The sequence below is a fragment of the Labrus mixtus genome, chromosome 22, assembly GCF_963584025.1.
Source record: "Labrus mixtus chromosome 22, fLabMix1.1, whole genome shotgun sequence".
NCBI lineage: Eukaryota > Metazoa > Chordata > Actinopteri > Labriformes > Labridae > Labrus > Labrus mixtus.
The window spans coordinates 2,341,743-2,368,511 of record NC_083633.1 but is presented as its reverse complement, the minus strand read 5'-3'; the positions used below and the strand labels follow the sequence as shown (position 1 = coordinate 2,368,511).

At 40.9% G+C, this 26,769-nt stretch overlaps 1 protein-coding gene across 5 annotated transcripts; it reads left to right on the top strand.

The window, feature by feature from the left end:
* Window positions 1-24,500, top strand: LOC132956803 (chloride anion exchanger-like). Of its 5 annotated transcripts, XM_061030440.1 has the most exons (22): window positions 11-146; window positions 3,310-3,409; window positions 7,284-7,459; window positions 8,662-8,801; window positions 9,482-9,592; window positions 9,694-9,854; window positions 11,196-11,360; window positions 11,465-11,617; window positions 11,911-11,993; window positions 14,098-14,245; window positions 14,330-14,443; window positions 16,887-16,964; window positions 17,051-17,146; window positions 17,242-17,348; window positions 18,616-18,685; window positions 19,278-19,370; window positions 19,718-19,813; window positions 21,204-21,431; window positions 21,513-21,567; window positions 22,443-22,588; window positions 22,713-22,772; window positions 24,075-24,500. In XM_061030440.1, exons 2-22 carry the CDS (start codon window positions 3,368-3,370, stop codon window positions 24,099-24,101), a joined length of 2,349 nt encoding a protein of 782 aa, XP_060886423.1. In that variant the 5' UTR covers window positions 11-146; window positions 3,310-3,367; the 3' UTR covers window positions 24,102-24,500. The 5 variants fall into 5 exon arrangements, with proteins under 5 accessions (XP_060886426.1, XP_060886423.1, XP_060886424.1 ...); XM_061030443.1 differs by lacking the exon at window positions 3,310-3,409 and having other exon boundaries at window positions 1-146; XM_061030441.1 differs by lacking the exons at window positions 11-146; window positions 3,310-3,409 and adding an exon at window positions 5,554-5,776.
* Window positions 24,501-26,769: the final 2,269 nt, after the last annotated feature.

Here is a 26,769-nt window from a genome sequence, read left to right as displayed (position 1 = left end):
TTCACCACAGCACTCATTGGGCTTTTATTCATTGCTCATTTTGGGTGCTGCAGATGTTCGTGAGTCGACATACTGTACTTATTAAACCAAGAGGAGAAGAAATTTAAGAGACTAACTTCAGAGACACGGGGAAGCCCGAGCATGAGGTGAGTGACCCGCCTGCAAAAGAAAGTTTGTTTTAATATTTACACTTACTCTGCATCTTCACCTAACTTACAGAGTCGTGTAGTTTTGATTGAGGACATTATGAATGATGAACTTTATTATACTCTATAGAGATTAAAGTGAGCTTTTGGAGCTCAAATCCTTTGTCGATGGTCTCTGTCAGTGCAATGGTGTTAATCTTTGTTTGCGTCTGTTACCTTTGCACAGATTGTCGGATCTGAAATTGGTAAATATAGTTCAGTTCTTTGCCGGCTTTATGGTTGATGTGTTGATTGCACAATGATGGGTTTAAAATCTGTACCATAAAAAAACACTTTCAACGTGTCTTGTCTCAGTTGAGTTTAAATGGAAAATGAACTAAGGACGGTTCTTTCAATGGTGTCCCGAACTCTTGTCTCTGTCATTGGTTTTAAAAATTATCCAACCTTCTCGTGTGGATTTCTTAATTGTTCATCTCTTAATTTTTTAATAGATAAATCTTAACAATCCTGTACTTGTAAGTGAACTTAGCTCACTTATTTCACTGATTTCCCTAAAAAAGGAAAAACATATCTGTGGTTTGGCTGTTTTGTTTTGATTAAGAATGGATTTGATCTGTTACGTTAAATAAGTGTTATCAGGTGTAATTATGTTTATTGTTTTTATATCTGAGATGCCATATACACTGTAGTACAGGCAGATAATCAATCTGGCTACTTGGTGAGCTATAAAACTATTTTGGCATGTCCAAAAAAGGTGTAAATAATGACACAGAAAATTAAAATGTGTAATCTGTTCCTACTATATCCATGGATTTGCAATCTATGGACACGGCTTTGTTAACTGTGCGCACAGATTTGAAATCTGCAGGCACAGATTTGCAACCTGCAGCAATTTATGCCAACAGATTGCAAATGCATCTGCACAGTTTATGAAACGTTGCCTACAGTTTGCTAAACTTGTGCACAGTATTCAAATCTGTTTGAACATTTTACAAAACTGTGCCCACGGATTGCAAATCGGTCCATGTGCATGGATTTGTAAAATCACGGGAAAGGATTTGTAAACAGCTTTTTTATTTTCCTTACCAGAGTCTAACATAGTTTTTGTCCGTGGTATTGATTTAGTTCTTAACAACCTAGATCCTGGTTAAAATATTGTCCCCGGTTTTCAATTAAAAGTCTATTTCTTTAAACCTTTCCCTCCTAGCAATGGAAACAAATACAGCAAATCTACTTTGTCATAACTATTGAAGCAGGAACCTTAGCAGTACTGCAACATCAAGAAGATTTCTCAACACTCATCCCTGCCTCCACTTCCTTCTTATCATCACATCATGTTCGCATCAGCAGGACAGTTCAGGACTCTGTGAGCTGAAGTTGCAAATTCTTGTTCCCTGGGAGTTGCATTGCTTTGGTTGTTATTTAATAAGACACAAATACACAGGCTTTCATTTATTGTCATAACACTATTGGGACACATGTGAGTTACGCCTCTTTGCTTTTAAAGTAATGCAAGTTTACTACTACAGGCAGTAAACCAGATACACTTATGATTGCAGCTTAGATTAAAAGCTGATATCGTTGTTTGATGTTCTGCTCACAAAAACACCTTGACCTTTTTAGTTTTTAGAAAGGCAAAATCTTACTCAACAACATCCCTACATGTTGAGGTAGGTTCTCAATAAAGACTCCAGTTGAGCTTTATATACTTTCAGTTTACTTTAGTATATTTCGGGAACACACAACAGCATACAACAACTTGTGCTTGAGGTCACACACACACTTTACTCCTGCCCCAGTGTAACCGGAACTACTTTCTCTGGCCCCGCGCAGGGATACATTAGGAAGGATAAACATATAACACCACACTACGCACATCTATTTATTTTATGGAGCAAACCAAATCCACAAAATCCAAGTGGGTCCAAAATGGAACTGGCCTGATATGTGGTACAATCTCATACCAGACATTTGTGTCCTAAATTTCCATGTAGGCTAAACATGGATCGGATAAAGGACCGTTGTTGGGCTCCAATAAGTGTAGCCCTTTTGGGAATATGGATGTGCATTTTGAGTGAAATGCAAAATTTGCTGGCAATGGGGGCTCTGGTAGCCAAGTGGTTAGTGTGCTCGATACAAAGGTTGCGGTCCCCAAGCAGGCTGCCTGGGTTCTTGTCCAACCTGTGGCTTCATTCCGGCATATCATACCCCATTCCCTCTCTCCCCCCAATTTCTGACTCTATCCACTTTCATGTTTAACCTAACGAGCTAGACTGATATAGCAAGACAGAGTACCCGGTGGGAACCAATGCATTCAAACTCAACTCAGAAAGGTCCCCGTCCAGCCAGGGACTCAAACCAGGAACCTTCTTACAACATTGTGCAGCCTTCATTTGGGACCCATCTTGTAAACATTTTGAGCTAGCTAAATAGATCATGTGTATTCTTGTGGTTCACCAAATACGCCCAAAAACCAACCCACTCTAAAGCCAAACCAAATTGAGCCAAGCTTACTTGAAGCCCAGCTGGTAATAACCAAGTGGGGCCCATTTGGACGTGTTGCCTGGGATGATTCACAAACATACTGGCCTAAATAAATGTGCTGTTTGTTGTTGTTGTTTTTTAAGATTTATTTTTGGGCTTTTTATGTCTTTATCACAGAGACAGGACAGTGGACAGAGAGAAATCAGGGAGAGAGAGGGTGGGGAATGAAATGCAGGAAAGGAGCCACAGGTCAGAGTCGAACCCGGGCCGTCCGCTCGAGGACTGTAGCCTCTGTACATGAGCCACACAAATTAACCACTAGGCCATCAGCCACCCTAAAAGAGCTGTTTTAACCTAGTCAATGGTCAATTCCAACTTGCATATAAAGATAATTCACCAATCCTTTTTTTGGTTACGCTTAAATCCAAACAATTACAGGATAACATTTTTATACAATGTGTTGTGAGGCAATTGATGGAAACCAGTTAGTAACCACGATAGTAAACATGTGCACCTGCCCACACAGCACTTGAACACGTTGTTTCATTTGTCAATCTCTCTTTTATTAATGGAAATAAATTCATGCCAAGTATAAATTGGCTGACCTTGGTTTAATCAACATTAAATAACTGTTCCATTATCATTATTGTTCCATATCTTGATACTGTATCACTTTTAGATAACAAGGGCTGGCAGAAACAACCTGACCCCAGCGGTACTGTCCCATCAACGGTTTAATGAGGTCAACATTTTCCACCAAGAAGTCACAATCCAATCGGGTAGGACAACCCACTCACATAAAGAACACACCAGCAGTAAAAACAATAATAGTAAAAACACATGATAAAACATGTGAGTTCATTATTATGGAACGTCAAGTCCCGATGAACATTTGTACTAAATACTTTTTTACTCAAGTAGTACAGATACTTGTGTTAAAAAACAAAAGACCATGGCAAAAGGCTGGGGGGGGGGGGGGGGGGGGGGAGTCCATGGATGGAGATATCAGGGAAGGGGAGGGTATTTTTTGTTTTACCAGAATCCCACTGTGACATCACAAGGAGAGCACATTTGAGACAGAGCATTTTTCTCTGTGTTGTAAGACTTATGCAGACTACAAAGAAAGGACTGGATGGGTTTATTTCACATGTTGTGGGTCTGTAGACACTCAGGTTACCCAGATATATGTTCAAAAACACTGCAAGAGTGGATTTTTCATAATATGTCCCCTTTAAAGTTAGCAGCCTTTGGCTTAAAACCATCCATTATTAAAAATGATGTCTCTATATGAGCTACAAATGATCGGTGATGAGATTGTCTACTGTTATTTTTAATGGCTGCTGCTGCCAGAAATGAATGTTGGTGTCTTACAAAAGTGTTTGTCAGTGAGTGTTACATTGACTTTTCAAAAAAACAGTATGTGATTTTTCCTCAGTAGACACTACCTATTGTTTATGTTTTATTTTTTTATTTAACCAGCACAGTCCTGGTCGAGACAGGCAGCAGCACAATGTGCAGAGAAAAGACAGACATGACAGATTGAAACAGCAAACGTTTTGTCAAGATCATCCACAAACAGATCAGGGAGAACATCTACAGCCAGATGTGTCCGCCTCCAAGTCATTTAACATCCCCTTAAAAAATCCTCCAATTAGAGCAGCTCGTTAGGTTTCAGCTCCTTTTGTAACTCACTCCAGGTAAAGGGAGCGGCAAATTTCAACTTCCTTTTAGCCCAGTTCAGTTCTGACTATACATGGACGGGACAGAAATCGGCAGACATTAAAGGTGTTGCTATGTCCACAGGGTGCGCCAAAACTGAACCCAAAGATCCTCACAGCTGCTTTGAGTGTTTGGCTGCTCTGACACAGAGACTGCATACACTCTCACATTGTCATCCATATTGGCAGGTTCACATGGTGTGCACCATGTACAGAGGCTATGGTCCTGGTTACAACGGCTATGGATTCAAATCCAACCTCGGCCCTTTGCTGCATATCACCCCCCCCCCCCCCCATTCTCTCTCCTCCCAGCATTTCCTGTCTCTCATCAGCTGTGCTATCCAAGGAATGATCCATTGAGACCAACAGGAACCAGGCTGTATGCATGTTTATTTCTGCTGTCATAATGGACACTTGAATATTGGTGTTAATAGGACTTAATGGTTTTCTGGGGCCAGCCTCATGTGGACACTCTATGAACTTCAGGGGTTTTGTTTGAACTTCTCCATCGGCTTCATTTTTCCACACCATAGTTTTCAGCTTGGTAGACACCTCGTTGCTCTGCGTTTACTTTCTGCAGTGTCGGATTTTTCTCACACAAACACATTTCCCATGAACCTGACCTGACCCTGCAAACAGTATCAGGAGGTATCACTTCCACTTAATTCTGAGCAGACACTTTTGATAAGATTTCCCTGAAACCAGTTAGCAAACCAGTGAAACTTACACACACTCACACACACACACACACACACACACACACACACACACACACACACACACACACACACACACACACACACACACACAGTCTTTCTTATCAGTTGTTTGGTGCTGCTTTGAATCCAGACTGAGCTTCCTTCCCCTTACCTTTCTTTTGTGTTGCAAAGTTCATGAAAATTGACAAAGTTCTAACGATTTCTCGTAAATTTAACTTTCCTGACTTTATCAGAATGTATTATCAGACCCTGGAAAAAACACATTTATGAATCAACTTTGTGTGTTTGCTCCTGTAGACTATTTTTACCGTGTGGTGCTGCAGCCGCCCTTTAGCAGCGTTCCCCATCCTGAAAGCTACTTGATTTCCACTTCATAACAATGACCTGCCCTGTCTGTCCTGTCCACATCCTCCCCTATCCTGCCCATCGGTACGCTTTCCAATGCTCTGCGGGGGCGGAAAAGCCTCCAGTGAATGTTGCAGGTTGCAGATATCATTAAGAACAATGGTCAAGGATAAGGCAGGCATCCAGGGACGACTATGTGAAACAGGGACTGTATCATAATTGCTGTTAATAATTACAGTGGTGATAAGCAGCAGAGGTTGGCATTTATTGATGGAAAAGTCGTCTGGGGTCTCAGTTGATCTGCAGGAGCTGGAGGAGGAGAAACAGACGACTTTGGATTTGAGACAGATTAGGACACAATCAGGTATGTGGGACGAGCTGCTGAGGATAGAGAAGTTACAGGAAAATAAAATGTGCTTTTTTTTCACCCTTTTGGATTTGAAATCTTTGAAGTTTGAGTTTTCACAGATCCTTCACGGGCTCTTTAAAAGTAATTTCCTCTCATCATCAGCTACTAGATTGAATCAAATATTGAGAATTGGTTATTTAAAACAATAAAAAATAGGATTCTAAGTTTGGATCAGGTTATCCATGTTGGTTTTTTATCTGAATAAAATTCCAGTGTGTGATGTTAAAAAAACTTTTGTGTAGGATTGGGATAACTGACCCAAAAAATAATCTGGACTTTCTTGATCCCACTAGAGGGCTGGACTCACTGAGTTTATACTGAAGACATGTTTTATATTTCATATTTGAATTGTGTTATTATCATACTAACACAGTACATAGGGTGAAATGGAAAAGACACACACATCCCTAAGACGGTGCTGGATCCAAAAAACAAATAGTTATAAAGAAGCAAAAAAGATCGGCACACCATGGAGCTCCCGTTTACAGGATTTATTGACATCTGAGGTTTTGAGCCAACATGTTACTCCTCAGATTAGTGGGACTTGTCTGAGCATTGCCTTGGTGTGCGGTGTGTTTCTTTACAGTACGAGGTAAACATCAGGGTTGTAAGAAATAGATGATTGCGTCCTGAATTAACTGTCAATTCCTTACATACAGTAATTCATTTAGAGCAGCTGGGAGGTACTTGGTGTGCAGTAGTTAGGCTCACAGTGAGGAGGTTCCTGGTTTGAATGCCTGTAGGACAGGAGCCTCTCTGTGTGGAGTTTGCATGTTCTCCCCGTGCATGTGTGGGTTCTCTCCGGCTTCCTCCCACAGTCCAAAGACATGCTCGTTAGGTTATCTGGTGACTCTACATTGTCTTTAGGTGTGAATGTGAGTGTGGCTGGTTGTCTGTCTCTGAATGTCAGCCCTGTGATTGGCTGGCTAACAGTCCAGGATGTAACCCTGCCTCTCGCCCATTGACAGCTGGGATTAGCTCCAGCCCCCCCGCGGTTCTTAATAAATAAAGTCTGATTGATTGATTGAATAGAATATGAAATGGGACATGAGCCCCACGATAACGTTATATATCAAATAACTGATCGAGTGAACAATAATAAATTCCCCTTTAAAAGTTAAAGTGCAGGAATATCAAATAGTTAAGCCTTTATTGTTCAGATGTAGATTCAACTTTTTCAACAAGTGGGCTGGACTCGCCTCCTGGAGGTGTTGAATAAGGACGGTTTCTCTTGGGAAGGTCAAGAAGGTGGAATAAAGCCTCTCTGGTGTGAATCTGTGTGCAGAGCTCAGATAGACTCTGACACACCACAGCAGCTCCTGACCTGGTGCGTGTCCTCTGCCCCGTGTTCCAGGGTCTGGATCTTTGTTGTTTGCTTTTTAATGTCCTTTGATAAGTCGTGTTTAAAGCCAGCGCAGGATCCTCCTCCTCCTCCTGATTTAATGTGATTACCTGATTCCAGAGCCACATAGAGAGAGGCGGCGGCCCTCACCAGAGCACAGGAGAGATGATGAGAGCGGGAGCCAGGCAGTACGTGGTCGCCCGGCCGCTCTACTCCGAGGAGTCCTTCTCTGAGGAGCACGAGAAGATCTACAGGCACCACAAGAGCTCGCTGGACCACATCAAGCAGTACTTCACGTGAGGAACCTTTGTTTTTAATAACCTGGTGGCTGCACAGTTAACCCTTGAAGTCCATCCTTTTTGATAAAGTTGAATATGTTAGAAGTTGAGTGTCCTGCTCAAATGTTTAAATGTCTGAAAGTGTAATAAAAACAGAATCATTTAAACTTTAAGGACAACATGCTTAAAATATACAGTACTGTACGGATGCGAAAGGTCGATCACGAAAAGCAAAAGATCAACACCAATCACAGTTATCTGCAGATCTGAACGGGCCGAGTAGCAGAAAAGAGCACGGCCTGTAGTACAGTATTAAATAAAAGGCACAGAGTAATTTGAGATGTTTCTCAATATCATGTTGTGGGTATAGAAATGCAAATCATGGCTCAAAGGTAGCAGGTTCATTCTCTTCTCTAAAGGTTTTACCAACAGCTGTTCATCAGTCTGCTTCACTGTCTCAACTATTCAATCATGCACTGACAGGATCTGCCTTCATCATTAAAGACACCATTAGGTTAAAATATCAGATTTGCTGTCGGTGTTGGAAAGCTCAAAAGTTTCACAATTATTCCTCCGTTTCAGTTTTAGAGTTTACAAAAGCAAACGGAAAAAAATGCAAAAGAAGGATTCAGATAGAAACAACAGGTCCGAAAATGCTGTTAAAGTGAATACAATACAATAGAAGAAGTGACTTAAAGAAGATAAGCAGTAAAAAATGATGATCAGATTGACGATTATAAGAAGATTTCAGATTTTTAAAAATGATGAGAGCATCAAAGAAAATTAAAAAAACGAAATAAAAGCAATTAAGGGAGGTTTGGAGCAGGACATCAGAAGAAGGATAAATGATAGATAAAAAGATTAAGAGCAATAAAATAAATAAAGGAAAAATTAAGAATCAGTGGAAGAGTACATCACATAAAAGTGAGTTTTGAGAAGTGATTTAAAAGAAGAAATTGATCCTGCACGCCTCATCTCCTCAGGGAGGTCGATCCAAAGTCGAGGAGCCCCGAGAGAAAGAAAGTCAGCGAGTGTTTTGATCCTCTGACAGTGTGATGCACTCTGTTTTAAAGTTACTCTCACTGACTTTGACTTATCCATGTTAACATCTTGACCCCATTTTTTTTAAATATTTGATCTGGTGAACATGTCTTCTTCCTCCTTCCTCTTTCTGATATCTTTTTTAATGTGTTTTTGTTTCTGTCGTTGTGTGGCTGCAGATGTGATGCCAAACGAGCAAAGAATGCAGCGCTCTCTCTCCTGCCCGTCATCGGATGGCTGAAAATCTACAGACTCAAAGATTGGCTGCTCAGTGACATCGTGTCCGGCGTCAGCACTGGACTGGTCGCTGTGCTGCAAGGTACAATTATCTTATACTGTCTTTGGACAAAATGGTTAAATAGAGGCAGGATGTGCTTTATTTCCTCATGTCATCGGTTAATTAGAAAAACAAAAGGCTAAAACTCCTGAGAACGTATGAGTCCGTCTCCCAGAATGAAGACCTCCGCGGCCGACACTTCGAAAAACAAAACGACTCCCACATGTTCTGCTTACGTGTTTCAAAGAGGTCTGTCTGCAGAGATAAAAAAAAAAAAAAAAAGAGCGACAGCAGAGTGAAAAGGACGACGTTAAGAGAGGTAACTACACAGAATTGCACTGAGAGATGATGCTCTGCTCGCTCAGAAAAACTAACTTAAAAACTGGCCTCAGTGTGAAGAAGAGGCGGACATGTTTCACTTCATTCCTGCCGCATGACCTCACTGACGGGAGAAGACAAATGCAACTTCAATCACTCAGTGTGGGTATCGGTTTGAAAGAGAAATCAACTTTCCCAGAGAGGAGATGAATCTTTCACAGAGACAAGTGAACAGGTCTACAGTACCTGACAATATATGATAAGCTATGTGTATATGAGGTGTGTAGGATTATAATGCATGGCTACATGATAATGTTTCAGGAGCAGCAGGTGAGAGAAGATTAACAAATCACCTGTTGTTTGTCAGAGAGGTGATGAGTGTGTATGTTTTCTTGTCATCTCAGGTTTGGCTTACTGCCTGCTGGCCTCTCTGCCCCCCTGGTACGGACTCTTCTCCGCCTTCTTCCCTGTCCTTATTTACTTTTTCCTGGGAACCTCCAGACACATCTCAGTGGGTAAGGCCTGTTTCTCTCACTTATAACTGCTCGGGAAAGACGAGCACTCAGTCAACCACCCGTCCTCTCTCTGGTTTCTTTTCTTTCTCTCTCTCTCTCAGGTCCGTTCCCGGTCTTGTGTCTCATGATCGGCTCGGTGGTCACCCGGTTGGTCCCGGACGAGGGGTCGCCCGCCAACATCACCGGGTTTGAGGGTCTGACCAGAGACGAGCAGAGAGTGCTGGTGGCTTCCTCTGTCACCTTCCTCGCCGGTATCATGCAGGTAAAAAAAAACATGTGTAGCAAATGCATTCATTTCTTTTGTTTTTTTTGCAACCTCAATAAACCTAAAATGCAAATTGCTTTTTTTGCAAGAAGGAATTGTAAGATAGTAAGATTTGTTTCTGTGTTTTTTATTTTTATATTTTACATTTTTAAATTCTATTTTATATATGGTATTATCTTCTTATACTGTATTATTTAAGTTGTTGCTAGTTCTGCTTCATTTCCTTGTTAATTGTTTAGCACCAATACACCAAGTCAAATTCCTTGGATGTGTAAATGTACTTGGCAATGAACCCTGATTCTGATTCTGATTCTGATTCTGAAGATCAGAGGTTCAGATTTCATCAAAATATCCTTCCTAGGGGTGCTGGTAGCCTAGCGTTTAGTGCCCATACAGTGAATAAAAGAGAATAAAAGACAGAAAGGTTTTGTTTTTAACAGCTTTTACAGCTTCATAAAATTCATAAAACACTATCTGACTGTCTATGTGTTGAGGAAGTGATACTGATGTTATCTAAGGTAAAGGTATACGATTGTATGGTTTTTGACGCCCTCGTTATCTTTAACTCCATGAATGAGTTTGATCTGACAGATAGTGAGAGACACATAAACTCAGCACTCACACATCATGAGTTTCAGACCGGAGATAAAATTAAAACAGCTCGTTTAAACGCTCTCGTTTATCGCAGCTTACGAGTAAAAAGTGCAAGAGAATCAGGAAGCCTAAATAAACACTGTCATTCAATCTCATGGGCGAGAGAAGTGGTTCAGATAGAAGTGATTGTACCTGACCTAAGAAGCCTCTGCATGTTTCTAATAAGCTCCACGAGCAGAAACGTGCTCAAACTAGGATCAATATTGGAGATGCTTTTGAAAAATGGAGAGAGGTTAGAACACAGAAGTGACCTGAGTGAGCATGGACTCTAGAGATGAGGACTGCAGTACCCATTTTAAACACTAGGTGTCAGAGTTACATATTGCTCCTTTAAGCTACATCAGGGGTGGGCAACTGGCGGTCCAGGGGCCACATACGGCCCCCATCAACCCTCAACGTGGCCCTCAGGTCAATTTTTACATATCAATTAATTGGAAACATGGAAGAAAAACATGACAAAATCTGCCTTGAAATCATGAAAACCAGAAATATGTCCATAATAATATTTGATCACTGGTGTTCTAACTAATGCTGAGTTAAATTGGAGACATAATTGACTGTAATCGTTTTTGTATCCTACAATTTGGCCCCCTGGCAGTGAGAATTTAATGAATGTGGCCCTTGCTGTGACCAAAGTTGCCCATCCCTGAGCTACATCATCCTCTCTCTCTGTCTCTCCTCCAGCTGGTGATGGGTCTTCTTCAGGTGGGCTTTGTTGTCATGTACCTGTCCGACACTCTGATCTCTGGCTTCACCACAGCAGCTGCCGTCCACATCCTGGTGTCTCAGCTCAAGTTTGTGTTGGGTCTGCATGTCCCCGGGATCAGTGGACCTCTTTCCCTAATTTATGTGAGTCCGGAACAGTTTGACGCTCTCTCCATCTTCATCACATTCAGGTGTGTCGCATCAAATCATCTTTTTAATCCTGACTTTGTTTTCCGTTTTTTTTTCAGACTCTCGAGATCATCTTTAAAAATATTTCCTCCACAAACGCATGTGACGTGGTGATCGCTGTGGTCATCATGGTGGCGGTGTTCATCGTGAAGGAACTGAACGACAGATACAAATCCAAGCTTCCCGTTCCCATCCCGATAGAAGTCATCATGGTGAGAAACACTGCAGGACACCATCCTCATACCTGTGCTCTGAGAGGGTTTGTGGTCATATAAACAGTAATAATAATGATGCTTACTTCATCGTGACTGGGCAGGACCCGAGTGTTGTGTCTATAACAATCATTAATCTGATTTATGAAGTCATTAAGGACAATTTTAAAGAGCCGATTCATGTCGGCTAAGGGGCAAGAGCTCACAATCTGCACTCTTAAAGATAATAAATATGAGTAATTTTGAAACTAATAATGAGTCAGACTGAACCACGTCTTTTATTTCCCCTCTAGACGGTCATTGCATGTGGAGTCTCCTACGCATTCGACTTCAGGAAACGGTTCGGTATCGATGTTGTCGGACATATTCCAAAAGGGTAAGAAATACAGCAACTACAGGCAAACTCACAACTCACTCATTCTGGGGGGGAAATGGTTGATGACATGACAAAAAATAGAAAGTTAAAGTTTTTTTTAAATTAGCTTGGCAGTTTTTAAAGTTTCAATTTACAAGGAAAGATAATTGAATATAATGTAAAAATAATCCTTGCAAAGCTTTTTCAACTGCATCAGCAATTTTTTCACATTTGCCCCTTGGAGGCTTCTGTACAATAATCCCATTTTAAGGCAAAGCCTCCACAAGAGCTACCTGGGCTACGAGAACAATCTCCTTTACAGATCCATGATTTGATTAAATTAAATAAAAAGGGGGTGCCGTATAGACTAGTGGTTATGTCGGGCCCCCCATGAAAAGAGGATATAGTCTTGGTCACAGCGTCAGCGGGTTCGATTCCGACCTCGGCCCCTTTGCTGCATGTCATCCCTCGCGCTCTCTCCTCCCAACACTTCCTGTCTCTCTTCAGCTGTCTTCTCCAATAAAGGTTTTACTCAAAGTGTTGTTTGTAATGGAGGTACAGGTGTATGATTCCTGAAACACACTGGTAACTGCTCTGTTACGTTTATGTTCAGCTTTTAAATCACATCGTCCAAAAACACCACAAACAACAATTCAGTCGCCTCCTTTTACAACGTAATCAGTTTGTAGTTAGAAATGTGAGTCAGACAAGCCGCACTTTAAAACGCTGATAGAAAGAAGTACGACATTGAATGACAGCGTTTCTAGGCTTCCTGATTCTCTCGCACCTTTTACTCGTAAGCTGCGATAAACGAGAGCGTTTAAACGAGCTGTTTTAATTTTATCTCCGGTCTGAAACTCATGATGTGTGAGTGCTGAGTTTATGTGTCTCTCACTATCTGTCAGATCAAACTCATTCATGGAGTTAAAGATAACGAGGGCGTCAAAACCCATACAATCGTATACCTTTACCTTAGATAACATCAGTATCACTTCCTTAACACATAGACAGTCAGATAGTGTTTTATGAATTTTATGAAGCTGTAAAAGCTGTTAAAAACAAAACCTTTCTGTCTGTTTCTCTTTTATTCACTGAATGCAGACTGGAGTTAAGACAGCTTTTAATGTGGGGAAGTTCTTTTTTAGAAGAAAAGCACTGAAAAAAAAGTGAAAAAGTGTCTGTTTTCATGTACTGCCGCTCCATGCACCGGCTCTCTTCTGACTCTCTCTCTAAGGCTCTGAAGTTCCCACGTTCAGAGTCCCCACGTGTGCCAAGTCTGATCTGATTGGTCGTCCTGTTGGCTCTGCCATAATTGGTCAGTCGCTCAGCACGGTTCTCGGAAATGTCCCGCCCCTTTTACCATATTGGGAATGCAGCCACTGGCTCCGAGGGGAGCAAAAACATTAGCACCTTAGCACTACTGTGCTACCGCAGGCTACGACATATCGTGGGCGTGCTACAGAAGTTAATGGGCGTGCAACATGAGCTGCTGGGCTTGACACAACGAGCCAATGGGCTTAGATCAGTGATCTCACACTGACAAGACGTCACACTGACAAATTTTATCGAGGGGGGCTAGAACCGAGTGTTACATGCAGCTAATGCTACAGCTAACAGGAGGAGGTAGGAGAAGCCGCGTTTCCACGGACTTTTAATTTTTGCACATAGATGTGCCTAAACATGCACAGGACACATGGAAAACACACTAAAGAGCATATAAAACCAGAAAAAGCATAATATAACCTCTTTAAATCACAAGAATAAAGTTGCAATATTTTGACTGAAGTTTTATGAGGAATAGTGTTTAAAAAATGTCAGAATAGCATCACGCCGCCTACACTAAAATGAGAAATGTGAGGCCTATTCCTTTCACACACAAACTGAGTTTTTGGTCGCTGAAAACTCACCTTCCAGGTGAATATCGACATAAAACGATATAAGTGGAGGATGAACGTCATATAACTTGTTGTAATTTATATTCCCGTCCTGTATTCTACAGGATGGAGGTGTTTGTGTTGTTATTTTTATTTTTACAAGCTGATCTATGCAATACTTTACTAGTTCACCTGATTTCTGACAAGTTTGAGGAACATCCTGATGTAACAGTGTTCATAATGTTTCTCAGGTATGAGCCTCCGATCGCCCCAAACCTGCACGTCTTCCAGGAAACCGCAGTGGAGGCTTTCCCCATGGCTATAGTGGGCTTTGCTGTCGCCTTTTCTGTAGCTAAAGTCTACTCAGTCAAACATGATTACGCCATCGATGGAAACCAGGTCAGGAAAAAATACAATACCTTTTTTTTAAACATTCAAACTATATACTCATGTGTGGGATAACAACAACAGTTTTTGTTTTAGGAGCTGATCGCGTTTGGAGTCAGTAACATCTTTGGAGCTTCGTTCAAGTCGTTTGCTGCGAGTACAGCTCTGTCCAGGAGTGCCGTGCAGGAGAGCACAGGTGGGAAGACTCAGGTAAACTTCTGGACTCCTTTATTAATTCATGAAAGAGCACGTTTGAGTCAAACCTAATTCTAACCCAAAACCCCCCCTTAAATAATCTTCAGGGTGAACAATGGGAGGAATCATTCAAAGAGGGACATAAATGAACAAACAGTCCAATGTGGACAGAGTTTGACTGGAAAGTCAAGATGCGATACTTTAACACCCCATACATCACCTCAAAATACAGCAGTACGTCTGAGTTGTGCTGGAGGGGATGTGGACTAGTGGGGGATTTTACATTTTTTTTGGGACTGCCCAAAAGTGGTAGACTTTTGGAAAGATTTACAAAAAGAAAGAAATAAGATTCTGGGCATCAATCTAATCTTGGATCCTTCACTCTTTATTTTAGGTATAGCTCCTGATACCAACATGGACAGAGACTTGATTTCCTTGCTTAGAATTTTGCTATTAATAGCAAAGAAAACAATAACAGCATCCTGGCTTAAACCAAAACCTCCCAACATAACTCAGTGGAGACAGAGATTCAAAAATGTTTTCATCATGGAAAAAATCACAGCCAGATTACAGCTGAAAACAAATAGATTTGATGTCAAATGGGCCCCAGTGATGCAGGTAATGCCTGGGCTCTAGTCACCTCTTAATATTTTTATTTTAAATTAAATTTAATTAATTTATTTTACTTTAAATGCACTTGTCTATTGTATAGCAAATTACCAATATGTTTGCAGAAGTTGTTGTTAGTCAATCAAGGAAAAGGATTGAAAAACAATGTGAAGACTGCCATATGTGTGGTTATATGTATGTAAGTTAATGTCTATCTAATGTAAGTATGAAGGAAAGGCTGTGTGTATACATGTATGGATATGGATGTGTAGTTGTTTGGTAAAATGGCATGTTAGGATTTCATGAGAAAACGGACAAGTGTAACTGAAAAGCATCTCCTGAAGTTGTATGTTTTATCTGTGTACTGAATACAAAATAAGTAAAAAAAAAAAATTAAAAAAAAAAACAGGTTCCAGAGTGCAACTTCTAAAAACAGCATCGATCTCGTCGCTGTGTAAACTGCTCCTCTGTAAACGTACATGCGTATTACGATCACAGTCAATAGCCATGCACAAGTATGTGGACTACAACAACAATGGTGGACTCTGGTGTTCTGTTTTGATGCTCACACACAGTCGATATGTTCCTGAATGTGACTCGCTTTGTAGTTTACGGTCAGAGGTCGGAGTAGCAGCCCCACCTAATCATTAACACCTCACCCATCTGTCGGAGGAAGAGTATGTGCACATGCACGTCTTGTGCAATTAGAAAGTCACACCAGCCGACTACTGGTCTGGCATGTATACTACAGTGTGTCTACTGGTTTTTGCAGATCTGTGTGCTCTGAAGTGCCATCTGAACACGCAGCTTTCAGTGGAGCGTTCTTGTATGAACATGGCCTTCGTTCGGTAGAAAAGTTAATTCATTTGGGAAATACTTCAACCAATTTATTACCACTCTCGCCACAAAATGTCTATAACCAAGCTGTTAGTCAGCCAAACTCATATTAAAGTGGAAACATGGTGAAGCAGAAGGGAAGCACTCTCTTTCAGACAAAGTGGCACCAAGGGGCCTTTCCCCATCTCTGGATTTTCACCATAGACTGAATATATGACAAAGCCTCAATGACGTCACCCATTGGTAAATAAAGAGGCGTTATGAGTCCCTATAGAATAGAATAGAATAGAATAGAATGGACTTTATTATCATTACACAAGAATACAACTAAATTTACTGTGCCATATCAGAAATATAAAAATATAAATATATAGAATAAAAACAAATATATACATATGCACACATGTGTATATATATACCAACATAAGTACAGTAGAAAATATCCAAACACAACACACACCTACACACACACAATCATCATTAGTTTATAAGTAAATGTGTAAACAAAGCAGTATTGCACTATTTGTCCCATGGTGGGTCAGTGTTTGATTTTGTTCAGTTCAGTGATGGCTCTTGGATAAAAACTGTCCTTCAGCCATATTGAAAACTCTTCCTAACTTTTGATCAACGTAGAAACAAGCACAGTGTGAGTTAAGGTGGGCCTTTAACCTCCTGGCAAACAGCTACAACAAGCTTAGCTGTCAGTCAACTCGGCCCCGCCCCTTATCATGCAAACTTATGCCAAACTGTTAAACTTATTCAAATCAAAACAAATGAGTTACAGACACAATTAAACTCCGTTCAGAGTTGAGGAACAAAGGAATGAGCTGGAGACCAAATTATTATTATTATTGTTAACCAGGCTGTAAACGGTTGTTTTTTTTAATTTGGGACTTTTTGGTTATGCAGACAGCCTCAAGTGGACACTCAAGGAATTGCATTTTTTTGCACTTACGCGTACACAGGAAGTTGCCGTTGCTTGATTTTAACATACCTCTTCTGTCTATTACAGATAGCTGGATTACTGTCAGCCCTCATAGTGATGATCGTCACACAAGAAATTGGATTCTTACTGGATCCACTACCGAAGGTAAACACCAAATCTCCTGCAAGTGAATGTGATGTTTTTAAAGTCGTGGCTAGACTTTCTAAAATCTAACCTTTCGATTGAAACAGTCTGTGCTGGGCGCCGTGGTCATCGTCAACCTGAAGGGGATGCTGATGCAGTTTAGAGAAGTCCCGTACCTGTGGAGGAGAGACAAACCAGACTGTGTAAGTTCTCACACATTCCTTGTTGTTTCAAAGAAAGACTTAAACGTTTAAAATCTCCTTCAAATCTTCTCTTTGATTCCATCATCCATGTCCAGGTGGTGTGGTTAGGTACCTGTCTTGCAGCCACCTTGCTGGGGCTGGATCTTGGTTTGGCTGCAGGGCTTGGTGTGGAGCTGATCAGTGTCGTCCTCAGGGCTCAGTTGTGAGTATCTGTGCATAAACTCTTTACTCTCATAGATCTTCAACCCAAACACAGACACTCAAGAGCTGGTTGATATCCTGACTCTTATTGTCGACTTCAGGTTCATGTTTTGGGTTCAAGTAAAACGTCTTCAGCAAATGTTGGATATCTTTGCCGTTTCATTTTAACGAAGAAACAGAAATAAAGTTTAAATACAACGTCTTTTCACACACTGTGAAGGATTTAAAGTCTAAATTCAAGAAAACTTTATTGGCCACATTTTTGAAGGGAAATGTTTCAAGCGATATTGTTGCATACTGTATAGGTTACAAACTGTAGTTTGGGGGTTTGTATCAATTTTCTTCTGCATTTGTTTCTTGTATTTCTGTGTTTTTGACTTTGAATCCATTTAAGGTCACATATCCTCCTCCTCTTCAGCCAGTTTAAATAAGTCTCAGAGCTCCTCAAAACATGTGTGTGAAGTTTCTTGTTCTAAATCCACTCTGATCCTGTATTTGATCATGTCTATAAACCCCTCTATTTCAGCCCTGCTCAGAACAGGCTGTTTCTGTGTCTGTACCTTTAAATATGTAAATGAGCTGTGTCTGACCACGCCCCCTCTCTGGAAGGGCTTGGGTGGCTCGGTGCTTTCTCGCTACATGTCCTATTGTTTACGGTGAGAAGACAGACTCAGAGGGCAGAACAAACACCTAGCTGTGGGAGTGTCAACCACCTGGGGGAGGGGCTACTGCCCTTTGTGATGTCATGAAGGGAAAATCTCCAAACGGCCTGTTTGAGGACACATTTTCTGAAAAGTGCAGCAGGGAAAAGACGGAGAGGATGGACTTTTCTCATCATCGGGGGGTTTGTAGACAGACTAGAGACATATATTAATGTTAGAAAAACATGGTAAAGTGTATTTTACATAACATGTGACCTTTAAGAATGTTCAATGGATTTGCTGTTCATGTTTCGTTATTTTGCATCCCATTTTTTCTTGTGTGGCACATTTCCCGTTTTGCATTTGTTTTAGACTTTTGCAATTTGCATTCAATCTTCTAATCTTCTAAGTTTGGGGTGTTATGGGTCGTCTGCTATTTGTGGTTACTAAATGTTAGCACGCTTGAACACTAAACTCAGAGGCAAAAAGCAGGAAGTCAAATTACAGTACCTGCTCAACATGCCTTTTTAAGAGCAGGTGGCGTTGCTGTGATATTCTAATTACTCAGCAACAGATTTTGGAAATGGTTGGAAATATTTTTTAATGATTTTTTTTTCTTTTTTCTAGCCCTCGCTGCAGTGTGCTGGCCAACATCCAGGGAACAGATATCTACAAGGACAGGAAAGACTACATTAATGTGAGTAGATTTGTATTCTGTCAGGGATTCTGAGGCGTTCCCAGGCCAGACGGGATGTTTAATCCCTCCACCTAACTCTGGGTCTAACTCAGGGTCTCCTCCCCAGTAATGATCCATTCCACCAATTTTAGTTTCTGAACTAAAACTATATTCATGAAAAACTCAGGATTTGTTTTATTTCTTTATTATATTGTATTGTTCTGTGTAAATACCCTCAGTATGATATTAGTTATCACTGAGATTCATGCTGTTATTTACAGTTATTATAGATCCTCAGGGGAGCTGGTGGCGCAGTGGTGTGCTGTTTTTTGCCAGTTTTTGTGAACAGCTGAGCTGACCACTTCTACTTGAATAGACGTATCTGAAAGTGAATGATGTCTCGTTAACTGACCTTGAATGTTTGAATGAACTCTGTGAGTGTTGGATTTGTTTACCTTTCAGTTTATGTTTTTAATTTAATTTTTCTTTAGCAACCTTTCCCAGAGAAAGACCCTGTCTCTTTCTTACGGGAACATCCCTGTTCCTTCCTTCTTACTCGTGTCGAGTTTGTGCCCGATTTTTCAGATATTCTCTGTTTTCTAACTCTCTGCAGATATATGAGCCTGAGGGAGTGAAAATCTTCAGGATCCCATCGCCAATCTTCTTTGCAAACTTCGAGTTCTTCAAGAGCAAGCTGGTGGAAGCTGTAAGAAAAAATACAATTTGCTTTTTAGTAATTAAAGTCACATCTTCATTAAAACAGCAAACAGCAAATTTGACCATATTTTGCCTCTAAAATGTGAAACCTAGTTTTCCTTACTATGATTTTACTGATTGGTGCTATATTCTTGTTTTGACCTTGTTTATATTTGCCTTGTTTTTACTGACGGGTTATTCTATTGAGCACTGTTGTCACTTTATCATGTTTTGTCCTGTGCTGTCGATTGTGTGTAAAAGGAGGCCGATTCACTCATTGTAAAACCAAATTGACCCACGGGTGCAAATGAGGTCATCTTACCTGACATTACCTTACCTCACTGAATGTCTTTGTAGGTTGGATTCAACCCTTTGAGAGTGTTGAGGAAGAGAAACAAAGCACTGAGGGAGATCCGGAAACTTCTAAAGAAAGGAGACCTACAGTGGACGCCGGTGAGTCACAACCTTCTTTGACCTCATTCAGCCGAGAACAACAAACAAGCTTTCACTGGCAGCACGTTCAGCGAGACATTAAAGTCTCGGTTAGACATTGTGGGTTAATCATTTGCCGTCTTAAACGTTTAAAGTACAGTTAAACAGAAGTACCTGACACATTAACACATGGAGTGCTGAAAACATCCTTCTCAGGCTGGCTGACAAGAGACGATTTTCAAATCCTAACTGATTCTAAAAAACATGAAAGACTGGAGACATGGGGACGGTTTCAACTGACTTTTAACATAATCCTCTGAACGCACACACTAGACAATTCAGCCAGACCACACACCTGGCCGCTTGTAATAAAGATTTCAAAGTGTCAATTCCACAGATCTCACAAAAACTTGCATGTGAGTTGAGAAGAAAAAAAAAATATGGAGGACGATTGACGTCATCAGCTGCTTGAGACATTATAATGGCACTCATGTCGTTGCCATAACTCCACATGCTACTCTTCTTCTTCAATATTCTCCTCAACTCGAGGCTCAGTTGTGTTTATGTTCTCTGCCTTGTTTGTGAGCTGTTAAAGTACCCAACATCTGGTTTGTGACACCTCCCGGTCTGCCCGCTCTCACTGGCTATCGCAGGTATTCCGTTGAGGCGGCCTGACCTTGAATCATAAATATCCAACATGTTTGATGTTTACGATTAGAGATTGGTGAGGCTCCGACTTGATCAGAAGCAGTAAAATATTCCAATTGACAGCACACACTTTTGAGGGTTATTTGGACTAATAATCGGTTGCGTCAAGCCTTGAATCGGAGCCACACCCTTTCCCCCCCTGATCATTGGGTCTGGGGGAAAATCGGGCCTAGAATCGTCTAGTGTAACCAGCCTAAGACCGTTATAAAAATCATCCAACAAGGGACAAATTGGGTAATAAATAATGCTCAAGTATAAGTCATTTGAGAAATCTCCATGCAGGTTTGGGCAAAACCACAGGGCCATGTCCAGAGGGATTTTCAGGGGTGACATGGCCCCCACTGTAACATGATTGGCTACCCCTGTTGTTAGCCCAAAATGCTAAACTAGGATTGTGATGCGGTTTAGCTAGTTGCTCCGAAAACTCATGACGAGAATCCAGATCAGGCAGACAAAAAAGCCTACCAGAAACGCAGTTTGGCAAGTTGAAGGAACAAAAATGATAACAGCTCTTTATACCTTTTGTGTGAATAAAAGAAGTTGACATATTGTAAAAAAAAAAAAAAAAAAGCTGTTCAGCTGTTTGTAGCTTAAACTTTTATCGCTTTTCGCCCAAGTTTCAGAATTTTTAGTGTGTGCGGCAGATTTGTGTTGAACCAAAAACCAGTGAGGAAATTATTGAAAAGTGTATCTCCCATCACAGAAAGGCTTCTTGAACACGTCATCTGGACCCTTCCAGAAGTCAGAGGACGAGAGTAACGCGGAGGAGCTCGACCTGCCCACAGACTTTAAAGATCTTCCTTCGCGGATCGACTGGAACGCTGAGCTCCCCGCAAACATCATCGTCCCCAGAGTGGACCTCCACAGCCTCATCCTGGACTTCTCTGCTGTCTCTTTCCTGGACATCTCCGCTCTGAAGGGACTGAAAACGGTCGGTTGTTCATTCACTGCAGCACGTGGAGCGGTTATAGTGCTGAAGCCGTCTCTCTAATAAACTTTGACTGTGTTGTAGGCGCTGAAAGAGCTGATACGGGTCGAAGTCGAGGTCTACATCGTCGCTTGTGATAGTAAGTAAAAATTAAAAAGTATTTAAAGGGGCAATATGTAACTCTGACACCTAGCGTTCAAAAGGGGTATTGCAGTCCAAATTCAAAACATTGAAGAGAGCTGTCTCCCCCCCGCCCCCCTCCTCCCTAGAGTCCACGCGCCACCACAGTGTCCACAGTGGACACTGAAGCTTCAGTGTTTAGCCAACTCTGCATCAGTCTGTAAACCTTTCTACGTTCTAAACTAAACTAACCTATTTCTATTTTCATGTGAGTCATGTGAATTAGTAGTTGCAAAATATGAGACGGGAGACCATCAGGAGGGGGGGGGGGGTCTCCTGAGGTAAGACGTGACGCTAAAATAATGTGATGGGCGAAGCAACAGAGTCTGCTATACGGCGCTACAATGAGAATATTTGCCTTTATATCAATGCTCCGTGTAGTTCAACGGAATCACACTATCAACAAAAGAGCAGAGAACAACATACTGGAGAACAGAAAACATCATGCAGCAGGTTAATTACATGCACGGTCACATAAATACACTCTATGCACTGTGCAGTCACAGTATATAAACATCACCACCCTCTCCTATTGGCTCGAGGTGAATTCTCCGGAGAATATCCTGCTGTGTTCTCACATCAGCTCACTCGGACTTGTTGCATAAAAAATACTAGGGGACTAGCAGGAGAAACTCTGGGTGAAGTCTGAAGCTGTTTGAGTTGACACATACAGCTCCTGCGGCAAATATCAGGAGTTTTTCTGCAAGAGTAAAATAACTATTACATAATGTTATTTTACTGCTGTTTGCTGGTCTATTACTTACCATAGTGTTGTCAGATCTGCAAACGCAATGAGTAAAAGAACTTGGACTTGTTTTTTCTCCTCACTTTCAGCTTACATCCTGGAAAAACTGCACAGCTGCTGCTTCTTTGATGATGAAGTTCAGCCGTCGATGTTCTTCCTGACGCTTCATGACGCCATGTTACACATCCTGGAGAAACATCCAGAGTCCACAGAAAAGAAATCGGACTATGACAGGGTAAATAAGGCAACACTTACAATGTCAATGTATGGAAATATATAAACTGTGTGCACAAGGCTTTTAACTGACTTATGAATATCCTCAAAATGACGATCTCCTTGTGTTCTGTTTTTTTTTACAGATCATAACAACAGTCACAGTCCACCACCCTGGAGGCGCTTTAAGGAGCAGAGATAAAAATGTAAGAGTCTGTTTTTATTTTCAAGAAGCAGCAACACTTTCCATCTCCTCTACTGTAGCCATGTCCTGAACTTCATGCTATTAATGTCAGGACAAAGCCCTTTGATCCACACACAAAAGAAACAACGTGCTCCAGAGTTTCTGTAGAGATGTAATGACTCAGAGGGGAGCTGGGCTCTATTATTTGAGGGTCTAAATAAAGTTTTAGGTCCAGAATATTTTAGATTCACTCCAACATGCAGCTGCGACAAGATCTGTAACGGCCCCTCGTGTACAGAGGCTGTAGTCCACCAAGTGGGCGGGTTAGAATCCGACCTGTGGCTTCTTTCCTGCATGTCATTTCCTACTCTCTCTCTCTCTCTCTCTCTCTCTCTCTCTCTCTCTCTCTCTCTCTCTCGCTCTCTCTCTCTCCCTGACTTCTAGCTCTATCCACTGTCAACTCTAAATAAGGGCAAACAAAGCCTAAAAATAAACCTTTAAAAAAGACAAATGAAATACAAATTATAAATTGTATAAATGCATGTCTTCTGAGAGCTTCTGACGCGATCTACTGGAGCATATCTGTACGTTTTTGCACTTCAAAATGTGTAAAAACAGGACTCATCTTTAAACATATGATGATATATGATTTTATAAAGTCTCTTTTGATTAATTAATTTTGTAAAAGCTTATTAAAGGAAGAATGTGCGACTTTTTGATCCAGTGGATGTCGCCCTTGAGCACCAGCATGAAACCAAAACAAACTGCTCCGCCATACTGAAGCCTCCGCTCTCCTCAAACGTCACACCTCCAACCCCTCTCCAATCATGACTAAGAACGCACCATAATTAAGCACTGTTTAGCATAAGCGGCGGTATAATTTTTCCTTTGCTAGAGCTGCAATCGCCTGTGTCCTGCATTGTTGTGTTAGCATGCTAATGTTAGCGCTCTTTAGTTAGCTCGTAGCTTCACATTGCATATAAATTGACACAGAATGACCGTGATCTAAAAACACTTCAAATCAGTCCAAATAATCAGTGAGTATGTTCTTCTTCTTTTCTCTTCTCCTTGACTCAAACAGCTTTTATACACAAGGGGAGGAGCCGGCCGTCCTCTCCATGTAAACACGGCACTGACAACAACACAGCCAGCGGGACTCGAGCTTCTCACTCATTGTAGAAAGTCATGACTCAGAGACACATTTACATAGGATAGACTGGATTTCTGCTGTATTTTTGTGTAAAATGTTTCACATTCTTCCTTTAAAGCGGCTCCATTTGCGACCACAATGCTTTAAACACAACTTCTTCTTCTTCACCCACAGGCTCTGGATCCAGAAACCAGGTTCTGATGTCAGTTTTAGAAGATTTAGAGGAAGATTTATCTGAAAGTAAAAAAAAAGACCAAAGATTAAGGAGTAAAAGGTTTACTGATCATGCTGTAAAAACACTGATATAATGAACGACACTATTTTTGACTTTTCACATATGACTGATCTGAGTTTACGTGTATTGTTTTCACTGAAATGTAAGTAGACACATGTTGTGTTTTTTATACTGTACATGTTCCGAGAGTTTGTAGACATTTTAGGTGTAATGTATTTCACATTTTGTATTCTTATATTTTCATGACAATGAGAAGAAATGCACTTTTTTTGCCACTCTGTTTGGGACAAAAGCAATGTTGAAAAAAGACTGAATGTGCAGTTGCTGAAATATGATAATAAATATTTTATCTCTCGTAACAATGACGTTCAATGCTTCTGTGTTGTTTTGTTTTTAATATTGTAGCGCAGAGACTTTACAAACTTAAACTTTAGAGCAGTGGTTCTCAACTGGTGGGTCGGGACCTGGAGGTGGGTAGTGGAGCCATTTTCAGTGGGTCCTTAATGTGTGCCCGGAAAAATGTTTATGTGTCTTTTGTTCAGCTTCTGCTATATGTTTTGTACTGACTGAGGTCCAAACTGCATCATTTTTAAGTCGGTACAAATCTGATTTGTCGAAAAATATCTGAAATTTGAGTTCTGATTTTTCACGGAGGAGTTGGTGGTGGATCTTGAGGCCAGACGAGTTGAGAACCACTGATTTAGAGTAAAATAGAGTAAATAAAGTAAGATATGGTTAGGGCATATAGCTAACATGTAACAATCTGTATCCAGCCTGTCTTCCAAATATGGTCACTTTTAGTACCAAGAAAACAAGATGGCTACTGCCAAAATATCAAACTCAATGTTTTAAATGGCCAGTTGACAAACAAAAAGGTGGCGTCACAATGGCTACGCCCACTTCTTTTATGCGGTCTATGGACTTATTTCGCTGGTGGCAGTCATGTTAAAAAGTGTTTCTTCAACTTTAAACTTTAACTTTAATGTCCACAAGTGCATCCAGGCGAAAACAAGAAAAAAACACAGGCACATCGATTCAGACAATAGAAACAACATAAAAACATTTAAAAATAAACCAATAAGTACTTTAAGTAACAGGTAATATAAAAAACTGTCCATGAAACCATCATTAAAACCAAAATAAACCCCATTATCATTGATGGCCTGAGTTATAAAATAATCTTTCAAGCAGCTGAACTTCAACACAGGGTTGGTAATTCATCAGATCCACTTATTAAGATTTTGGTTGAAATTGTCTTTAGGTCCTGACAGACATTAATAACTCATGTTCTCTGAAAAAGGAACAAAGAAAATCCATCATCTGTATCAGTTTGTAAGTCTGTAAAAACTTTGACCAATGTCTGACACGAGGTACCAATCTGATGAACCAATCATGAACCTCCCTGTCTCCCTGCTCGTTCTCACTAGCCCACACTCAAAGCTTGATGACAGAGTTTATTCTGTGAGTTTGTCGTTGGCCGTTGTGAGTAGAGAATTAGTCTTTTTTTTAACGTGTATTATGATAAATTGAGTGTTTATTTACCGCTGAATGAGACATGAGATGACGTAGTTTCTACACAATGCATGCGATGAGCTGACGTCCGATTCTGGAGGAATGTAAGCATGTAAGTGAGGGGGCGTGGCTTTTGAGGGAGCACAGAGGGGAGCGGGGTGGGTGCAGACTGGGCACTGAGGGAACGCTACTTTCAAAATCATGCTAGTTTTTGAAAAATAACCAACCCTGGCTTTGACCTTTGGTAATCTGAATCTCCTGCCTGAGGACAAAAGCTAAAACTCACCAGAGAGGATTGAGGACACTGTAGGATGTCTGGAGACTTAGCTATTCCACTCGTAAGATGAGAGACAGACAGGGCTTTTCCTAAGCTGGGACTTAAACCCGGGCTTCCCGCCTGGAGGACTACAGCGCACCAACCATGCCCCACCAGTGACTGACCCCAAATTTCTAAACTATGATTGGTCATTTGCCTTTCCAGAGATGGGACTTTTGTTGAAATTCACCATTCAGGCTTTGTTGCAACAGGCGGCACATAGTTTTTTAGTGTGCAGACGTTTGTTTAAATTTTTTTAAATACTTTAAATTGTGACTTTGGACGCACAAAATGTTTGAAACCTTTGAAGAATAGAGCTTAGAAGACGTGTTTGTTGTTATTATCTTGTGTTACTTAAAAGTCGATGTGATTGGTGCAGACAGATGGGGTGAATAAATGCTCTTCATTTTTGTGTGTGCACACAAAATTCAGGCCACCCCTGCACAGTTATTGTCCCAGCTGGGGCCTCCCAGACCATAAAGTCTGGACACGCCCCTGGAGATAGATCAGGTAATCTAACGGCAACTTTTATGATTAGTTGAAGCCAATTCTTGTCTCTTTTTGAGATATTACCGAGTAGTGTAATAGAAATAGCAGTCGTTATTTTGATGTAATTCACAGATGTGAGAATGTGTGACTGTGGACTTTGTCATTGTTTGCCAAAAGGTGAATGTTCCCATGTTCTCAAACCTCTCTCAGTAATTCCACCTATACAATATACTTGTGTTTAAGAGAATCTTGTAAAATGTCACGAATGACAACTTCCCCTTTCAGCACAGGACATCAGATCATAATTTTACCTCTGC